We start from the raw sequence: 9,687 nt of genomic DNA on the forward strand, positions 1-9,687 counted from the left end.
AAGCTTTGGTTTAAATAATTTTTGTCCTGTTTTTTCATTTTCGTTCCTGATTTTTTTTTTGTTTTACTCCATCCAAAATATGTTTGTTTTGTTTTCTATTCTTGAAGTGCTTTAGATGACACTTTAAATGGTAAAAAATACTTTAAAAGTGAAAAAAAAATATTATCTAAAACACTTTAATGACAAAAAATAAAATAAATACATTTTATAAAAATTAAAACAATTTTTTTTTAGGAATGAAAATTAAAAAAATGTTAAATTATATAAACCAAAAATATATATAAACCTCAAACTTTTATAGGTTGCTTCCGAACTTAGTATTGTTATCTCTATAAGTATGCATTGAATATTTTTATTTCTACTCTCTATGTCAGTATCTTTGTTTTCATCAAGTCTAATAACACTAATTAAGGGACTAAATAGGATATTTATCTGTATATATTTTAACAAAATTCTACAAAAATATAATTTAAAGAGAGCACGTGGTGAAAAGAAATTAAAACAGAAAAAGAAAAAAAAAAAAGTAGGTGGTCGCGGCCTTACTTACTAAGACGAGGAACCTTATCATTTTGTGGTAGAACACACTTTTTCTAGTAGTGCTGTTCTATTCTTCTTCTTATCTTTCATTTTTCATTTTTTTCTTGCATAATGCAAGCACGATTTCTTTGTACTTTCATATCGGATTCTAATTTCATATCAGCGTCTGATTCCACGGAATAATTGTCCCTTTATGCAGTAGAATAATAAGAACGAGTCAACAAGTAGAAGTGTAACTATGCTTCCCAAAACTTTAAAAAAAAAATGAGAAATAAAATGCAGGTTTCAGGTTTCTGTACACAATAATTCCAGATACCACTAACATGTTCTTTTTTTTGTACATGTACATAAATTAAGGATATATACCCCGTTAATGGTGCAGTGACTTTTACAAGTCATAAATATATCAACCATACATCATATTCCCGAGACTTTCTCTGCTAGAAATGCATTAACTGCACACCCCCAGAATCTGCATTCTTCTGCCTTTATAATCCAAACAAAATTCAATTGTAGAGCATATTCTTTTTTCTCACCCAGAAAAATATGAAGGGGGGGGGGGGGGGGGGGGGGTTCTTACTTAATTATGAGCCAGACTAGGCATGCTCTAGTTCATCACTGACTAGGAAGTGCATTACGTGATAAAATCTTAGGTAACCAAGTACTGCTTCATGTTTTTCTATTGAGAATCCAACCAATGGAACACAGCAGCACTACAAATAACAAAAACAGAATTGCAGCAATCAAAAGATTGCACAGTAAAGCAACTAATATAAATGACATATTACTATATCACTACTAGTACTACTGGTAGATCCACCATATATATATATATATACACACATACAAAAAACCCATTAATTTTCAATGAATAGAACTTTTGTATTATGACAAAATATGAATAAGATACACCATATACAAACTAGAAGAAGGATTAATTTGTTTGTACCATGCAGTAACTAAAACCTGCCATGTGTCAAAAACAAAAGGCCATTTCATTGTCCTTCTTACATTCAAGCCTAAACATGTAATAACCACAGTTACAAAAAATCAATGATGTGAATCCCACCTAACATCTTGCAAGCCTGGCCTAGGTTCATCAAGATGGCAACCCTCATCAAAGTTCTGGGAGTAGCTAACAGGGTCATATTGAAAGGACATAGGCTTGGATCTACACAAGGTCTTGCTCTCCCTCATGAACCTTCTGAGGATGTTCCTCCACCTTCTCACCCTCTTTCTGGGGCTGTAATAGATTCGCGAGTACTCGTACTCCTTGTGGATTGGCAAGCACGAAGGGGAGATAATGCAGCCGGCGATGTAAGAGGATCGTTGTGCTGTCATTGTGTGATCCTTTTCCATTTCTGTACATGTGGAGTTTGACATGTTGTTCTTCTTTTTGAGACGGGTGTGTGTGCGCGCGCTTGATGCTTCTTTATCTTCTCAATTTTTTTCTTTGGCTATGAGTTGGTTTGAGGAGCCTATAGTGCCTGTTAGGCTGTTACCATTTGTAAATAGTACCATATGCTGTAAAAGGGTAATTATCATTCAGAGTTCATTACTTCTAAGCTTTGTTAAATGTGTATTAATTAATTTTATTTGTTCATTGATTATATTACCTGTTAGTTTGTCCTATTCAGGTGATTAATTGGAGTTAACAAAATGGATCAGAGAATAAATAGACATCTGTATGTGACAAAAGAACAATCGGTGTAAGGTATAGAGGCAAATCTGAAAATCAATTGAATTGAATTATTATTAGCAAAACCATCATACTATTATCAATTATTAGTTTGACAAAAAGAAACATAGTTATTAAACTTATAATACTATATTTCTTAGTTTGTTATTTTTTTAGACCAAGCGACAGATAAATTAGTTTTACTGAAAAAGACAACTGCCACTAAATGGACATTAGTTTTACCAAGATTTTAAAATCTGACTGCAATGTCAAGGTTTTTGAGGACTCTTCAACTGATACAAAATTGCATCCGTCACATTTATTTGCAATTTCTCGCCATATCAAGAATTGTGATGAATCTGTAATTGCAATTTAAAACCTTTGAGTTTTACTTCTCGGTACTTTTAGTTGCTCCCAATAAAGTTATTAGTGTTGGAAATATATTTTGGGGTCGACAGATATTGCATTATACAAATTAGAATTTAGAAATAGAACTTCATGTGATCACAAAGGATAAACCAAAGCCTTTCAATATCGAATCAATGTTAGACAAAATGGGATTGATGAGGAGGACATGCACCAGCCCTTTCTGACTGGCCTGGACTATTAGAGTAAAAAGGGAAAGGAAAAAGACACAATATGAGCCAAGCAATTCCGTGGAATAATTTCTTTCTAAGCCATTCACTAACGGAAACATTCAAGAAAAAAACATTATGTCAAATAGAGGGTAAAAAAATAAATAAATGGTGACAAAATCTAAAAGAGTAACAAACCATAAGAATGGGGGCATGTGAAATTTTTGGTACAAACACAGCTCCACAAGCCTCACCTACCGCTGTATTTGTGTGTGGGGTCTAATTCACCAAGTGGTGATGAAGCAGAGGATAGTGTCGTTAGCTAAAAAAAATATTCAGCACTTTCCTTGGTTTTGGTGCCATTTCTTGCTAGCTTTCCTTGTTTCACCTGTTGCTGGATTCCTTTCACATCTTAGTTCTCATCCAAACATTTGTTTATCTTGCATCAGTTAGACAGCCTTTAAAACTATAATTGACTCACTTGGATCAGTGATTGACCAATGTAAATATGAACTAAGATTTAATTAATTATTTGATACCTATACGGCTATACTTATGTCAACTTTGTATGTATCCATTTTTTTAGCAGTTTTACACCGACGAAAACTAACCACGTACAGTGACTAAATCGAAGAGTTAACTAATTAAGTATAGAATCAAATGATGGATGAAATCTTAAATTAATGATATTATTTGTATTAATCGAATTGTTATTTTATTTTATTTATACAATAGTGTTACATAATTTTAGATTTCTACACTACTCATTTAAATCACTCAAATTCATCAAAGATTAACTAGTGTGTAATTATTTTAACTTAATCAGACATCTAAAATTTAAATTTAAAATATATAATTATATTAAATACTTTTAAAAAGAGAATTTTATCGTGTGATCTTATACAAAATACATGTGCTCTAAATAAAACAAAATTACTCAAGCCCCTTGTCATCGTAAACACTAAATTACCGATTTTAGTGGTTCGTGAACTAGCTAGTAAGTGTGGAAAATGAGCATTTCTAGCCTCGATGCTTTAAATTTGAATTTATGTGTGGACGACTTCTTGTCATGACCAACGTAGACAAGCATATGCAAGGCTTATCTGGGGGCTAAGAATCTAGTGCACATGTTGATTGTGGAGCAGAAGATGGGAACAGAAAGATTGTGAGCCCACATGCACCCACCTAGTGAATGATAAATCCCTATCCCCTAGCCTTGTTTGTTTCCAGTGGCCATTCATAAGTTGTTAAATTAAATGAGTCGCAATCAAGCAAAATTATCATTTTATTATTTACATATTTTAATATAGTGGAATGTAAGAGAATAAATAAATGATCATTGCATTATATATCCTCTATATTGAAAGGACGTTTTAAATGAAATAAAATTGAAAGCATTGTATCTGGTTTTTCATTATTTTAAATAATTTTTTTTAAAAAATCTAATGTGATTTATCAAACATTCTTTTTCATTAATTCACTGGCTTGGCTCCTGTGTGTTGGTGAAAATTTTACTGTAGGCATTGCTTGATCACTACATCCGTAACCATAAATGGCTATCAAGTGTGCTTACCCTGTAACATGAATAGTGATAATAATCAAAATCGATTAAGCATATGACCCAGAATATACTTATCATCACGAATTTGAAAATTTTATATGCCTAGCTATATATATTGTGTATGTAAGAGATGGTTATGATGTGAGTTGTACATGAGGGACCCAAGCACAGGCTACAGCACATATCAATTATGATGACTTTCTTTATCACATGCCTCCAAGGTTTATGAGGATTACCAAGTAAGCTAATTAGTGAACTATAAATCTGGTTCATGATGAGCTTTCTAAGTTAAATATTTAGTATTTAAAGTCATGAATTTTAATACTTGTACTAAGATATGTTTATAAGTATCTTTTTACAGCAGAAAAAAAAGGAGGGTTCTTTTTTTTTCTTTAGTAGATGAACCATAAAACATTTTGCAAATTTGTATAAAATTGTATTTTTTTTCTTAACTGACAGAGAACGAAGACAAATTCAGACCCCAAAAAAGAAGAATAAAGGAAAATTTATTTAGCTGCAATTGGATGAATCCAATTAGACAAAGATTTGCTGTGTCCAATAAATATTACATGGAGATCAAGAAGGGAAAAAGTAGCTAGGATTTTCTATGTTTATGTATGAAGTATCTTTTCTCTAACTAAAAGTAGACACTTTGAATTGTAAGCTGGAATAGCTCAGTTGGTTAGAGCGTGTGGCTGTTAACCACAAGGTCGGAGGTTCAAGCCCTCCTTCTAGCGTATTATTTTTATAATATTTGTCTCTATTTTGTGCTATAAAAGCATTTTCCCGGGTAAAGGCCCATGTAGGCGCATACCTCTGTTCATGGGTTTAGCCCAACTTGAATGGGCTATGTTCGAATTTTTTTCTTTCTATTTGATAGTTACTATTTCCACTCCCACTCTTCGCTCGAACATGATCAAAGTTCGAATTCTAATTTTAGTTTTCTCAAACAGGCTGACTAATTAAATCAAATAATTAAAGAAAGACATAAAACGGATTTCGAATTTTTTTTAAATAAAAAATTATAGTTATACATTAATTTTTCTACAAATTAAAAAGAGATGGGAAGAGGATAAAAAATAACTAAAATGAGTAATGTAACAATAAGAATGTATCATAAAAATGTTATAAGATTTTTTTTATAATATGCGTTCAATTTTTTTATATTTTAAATATATATTTTTAAACTATTAATTAAATATTAAATATTTATTATAAAATTTATCTATTTTTCAATCATGCGTATCTGTTTTAATAAAGTTCTAAAAAAATTATAATGTACAAGAAAACACGTGGTGAAAAGAAAACAGAAAAATTGTTATAATATGCGTTCAATCTTTTTTTATATTTTAAATATATATTTTTACACTATTAATTAATTAAATATTAAATATTTATTATAAAATTTAACCATTTCAATCATGCGTATCTGTTTCAATAAAATTCTAAAAAATTTATAATGTAAAAGAAAACACGTGGTGAAAAGAAAACAGAAAAATTGTTAGGTGGCCGTCATATTTGTTTTATATTTTTGTTTTTCCTACATGTGCAAGCGATGATAATTATTATATAGGAATTATTTTTTTAAAGGAAAGGGTTAGTTTGTTAATTTTATTAGAAATATCGATAGAGCTACAATCTAAATTTATGACTTTTCTTTTTTTTCTTCTTTTTTCATTATTCTCTAACCAGTAAGCTAATTTTATATCTCCATTACATAAGAATAATTTTTAAGCAAAGTCAATAAACTATCATTTAAGTCAAATTCTAATTGAATCAGATGATAACATAACTCTTTATACGGCCAACATATAAACTATTTTCTCAAATTTTTATATTATGTTTCTTAGTTACTTTTATTTTTTAAGGGTAAGAGACAGATAGGAGTAGTTTTACTTACAAAAACAACTGCGAATAAAGATAGATAATAGTTTTACTACTTGGCTTTTTTAGTTATGCTCCCAATAAAAGTTACCAGTACCTATATTGCATCATATGTACAAATTAGAAATACAACTTGGTGTCATTGACAAAGGGTAAATCAAAGCTTTTCAATATGAGGCAATCAATTCCGAGGAAAATAATTTCTTTCTAAACCATTCAGTAACAGAAACATTCGATAAAAAGTATGGGTAAAAAATTTAAACGAATTCAAAGAGACAAAAGAAATCACAAGAATGGGGCATGTGATCGATCATCATTTTGGTACAATTCAAGCTCCACAACAAACCACAGTTTGGTACACCTACTGTTGTATCTGTCTGTGGGGACTTCTTGCGTTCCACTTTGAGGACACTAACTGTGTATACAGGGAAAGTTTCTATCGAAATCTGAGTTTTTTTTGGTTGTGATTCATAGATGCTCATGAAGTTGTGTCTTCATGTGGAAGTACAACTTCATGTTAATGGTGTGGGAATATTAATTTGTATTGGACCTGGTTTTTTTGTTTAGATTCATAGATAACACAGTAGGGTGTTTAGACTCATAGATAACAGAGTAGGGGACCAATGCAAGCATGTATCTTCTCATATATGCATTATAAAGATAGGTACGAATTATAAAAATGTAAATGATATGCATTTATCTTCTCATATATGCATTATAAAGGTAGGTACGAATTATAAAAATATAAATAATGTGGACTAAAAAAACTACGAGTAATTTGATTTTATATTTTTCTTTTTCCTACATGTGCAAACAATATATAATCATTACATAAGAATAATTTATTTTTTTATCAATAAATATTAATTTTATTATAAATAATATTTAAAGAATTCAAACTTGTAATCTCTCTTTCTTTTCTTTCTCCTTTCACCCTTCTCAAAACAAAAACTTGTGCTCATCTGAATTAAAAAAAATGTATGTTTTTATATTAGAGGGATTATATTATTTCATAGATCAAAGTTTGTACTCCCAACCCAATAGCACAACTTGTGCTCCTTTGAATCTCATCTCAATCTAAAATATTATTATTTTCACTTATTTCAGTGCTGATTATTTCATTAATTCTCACATATTTTAGTTTAGTTTATATTATGTTTTATTTGTTGTGATATCTTAATATTTGTTTTCAAATGATGTACCAAAAAAATGTTTTCAAATTATTTACTTTAGAAAATTAAAACATTAATTATTTTAAATTTTCATTAAAAAACTAAAATTTTCCTAAGATTTTAAATAAAAATACTAATTGAGTAAATAATATAGTTAAATAAAATTTCCAAATCTTATAATTTAAATCTATTTTATATTTCAATTTTCTTAAAACTTAAATTTTCTGTTTGTTTATGAACTCTTAATTACAACAATATATTCATTTAAAATTTTTAAACAAAATAAATTTATTAATATAAGAACCCACTTAACACAAGATGTGGGACAATTGTTTCAAGTACCCTTTTAACCTTCCGAAAAAGCTTAATTCAAAATTTAATTTTACATTACAAATTAGTCTTTCTAAAATATAATCCAGAATGTAAATTACATTTCGAATTAGGATGCAGGAAACAATTGCCAAAATCCAGAATGTTATTGGGTTGGTGGGACAAGCTTAAGCAATGATTTGGTTGTGTTCAAACAAGTGAGAAATGAGAAGATTTTTTCACTATTTAATGTGATTTCCATTCCTTTTTTTTTTTTACTTTAGTTTTTAAAAAAAATATTTTTTTTATTCTCTTTCACTCAATCAAATCTCTCTTAAGTGATATATTTAAATATTTTACACTCTCTGTTCAGGTACAACCTGTACCATTTAATAAAATCTTTATTGGCTGATTAAATAAAAAACAATTGCCAAGATGTGCCAAATTGATCAAAACTTACAAGAACATAAAAAATCATTACATCACAAGCCCAAAACCCCTCCCACATAGGCACAAAGAGTCCACTTGATGCAATATTTTATTTTTAATTATTTATAAAAAAATAATTAATATTCAAAATCTCTCCATCTTCAGATCGGAATTATGCATACTACTATTATAAGAAATAAAATAATAATATTTTTTGTCACTAAATATCAATTATTAATACATTAATTTTTATTAGCGAGTGGTTTAAATCCATGATCTATTTCTACCATCAACACAATTTTATATGTTCTAATAAATAAGAAATTGATACGTCATTTTGGATAATCTTCTCATCAAATGACAAAGTCAAATTTGATTGCTTTAAAATATTAACTCAAAGATGATTTAAATGATGTAAAATTAGGAAATATTAGGAAAGTGATGAAATAATCTTAGGAAATCTTAAGAAATGACGATAAAATCAAAGACGAAATGAAAACGGCGCGACCCACCATTTAGACCCCTTTATTTCTTTTTTAATTAATTTTTTTTATTTTCATTTGTTAAATAATAATGAAACATTAAAAGGAACACGTGGAAATCTTCTCAGCATAATTAAGATTACAGGAACATTTTGTCAATAAAAATAAAAAGAGTAAGATTACAAAGGACATAGGATATGTTGGGTTTATAGGTGAGAAATAAGATTGATGAAAATAGAAGAGAGATCATTTGAAAAAAGAAAAATAAAATAGAAAAAAAATAATATGTTGTGTTATTTGATTTAAGAGAAATATGTGAGAAATAATTTGCGTCACAATTTTTTTTTGGTTTAAAAAATCAATTTTAAGGAAAGAAACAAATTTTAAGCTATGATCATCTATTTGAAATTTATAACTTTATTCTCTTATATCAAACTCAACCACTCATTTTTATGGTTCATCTTTTAATTGTGTCAGTCAAACCGATTACAACCATAAAGACATAGAGATCCGTTATATACATCATTACTTATTATCAGGAGTGATAATCACACAGTAGTTTCACACAAAAACTTTTGTCAGGAATAAATTAAAAAAAAAACTTTAAAAGACTAAAATAAATAAACCTTAATTTTTAGAAACGAAATTGTTATTTAAAGATATTTTTTAAAGCATGGCAAAAAGAGCAACGAATCACAAGAAATGGGGGATGTGATATTGGGACCTGGAAACACATCGTGTCTCCGTACCAAGTGGTGAAAAGATGAAGCAGAGGATGGTGTCGTTAGCCTGAAAATACTTCAGCACCTTCTTCCTTGGTTTTGGTGTCGTTTAGTAGCTTATACCTTGCCTTGTTTCACATGTTGCTGGATTCCTTTCCCTCTTAGTTATCATCCAAATAATTGTTAATCTAGCATCGGTTAGACAGGCTTTAAAACTGGTATTGAGTGATTGACCAATGTAAATATCAACTATGGTTTAATTAATCATTTTATTTTTTTTATTTGTGTCAATTTTTAGTTTTAAGCGTGTTAATATTTTGATTGGTATTGTGTCCAAA

The 9,687-nt window shown here is 29.2% G+C and overlaps 1 protein-coding gene and 1 non-coding gene across 3 annotated transcripts; one reads left to right on the forward strand and one right to left on the reverse strand.

The window, feature by feature from the left end:
* Positions 1-697: 697 nt before the first annotated feature.
* LOC100500471 (uncharacterized) lies at positions 698-2,056 on the reverse strand. 2 transcript variants are annotated; one of them, XM_006586575.4, is made up of 2 exons: positions 1,607-2,056; positions 698-1,250 (listed from the first exon to the last, which is right to left on the reverse strand). In XM_006586575.4, exons 1-2 carry the CDS (start codon positions 1,918-1,920, stop codon positions 1,217-1,219), a joined length of 348 nt encoding a protein of 115 aa, XP_006586638.1. In that variant the 5' UTR covers positions 1,921-2,056; the 3' UTR covers positions 698-1,216. The 2 variants fall into 2 exon arrangements, with proteins under 2 accessions (XP_006586638.1, NP_001238616.1); NM_001251687.2 differs by lacking the exon at positions 698-1,250 and having other exon boundaries at positions 1,403-1,904.
* A 2,958-nt stretch (positions 2,057-5,014) lies between these two features.
* Positions 5,015-5,088, forward strand: TRNAN-GUU (transfer RNA asparagine (anticodon GUU)). The gene has a single exon. It is a non-coding gene; the product is annotated as a tRNA-Asn (tRNA).
* The last annotated feature ends 4,599 nt before the right edge of the window (positions 5,089-9,687 follow it).

Source organism: Glycine max, chromosome 9 (assembly GCF_000004515.6).
Source record: "Glycine max cultivar Williams 82 chromosome 9, Glycine_max_v4.0, whole genome shotgun sequence".
Taxonomy (NCBI): domain Eukaryota; kingdom Viridiplantae; phylum Streptophyta; class Magnoliopsida; order Fabales; family Fabaceae; genus Glycine; species Glycine max.

What these genes read in the sequence shown, in the direction of transcription:
- LOC100500471 (XM_006586575.4), bottom strand. Translation starts at nt 1,920, where the DNA reads ATGTCAAACTCCACATGTACAGAAATGGAAAAGGATCACACAATGACA. An exon ending in CCAGGCTTGCAAGATGTTAG is followed by an intron (nt 1,251 to 1,606) that starts GTGGGATTCACA and finishes TGTTATTTGTAG; the next exon opens with TGCTGCTGTGTTCCATTGGT.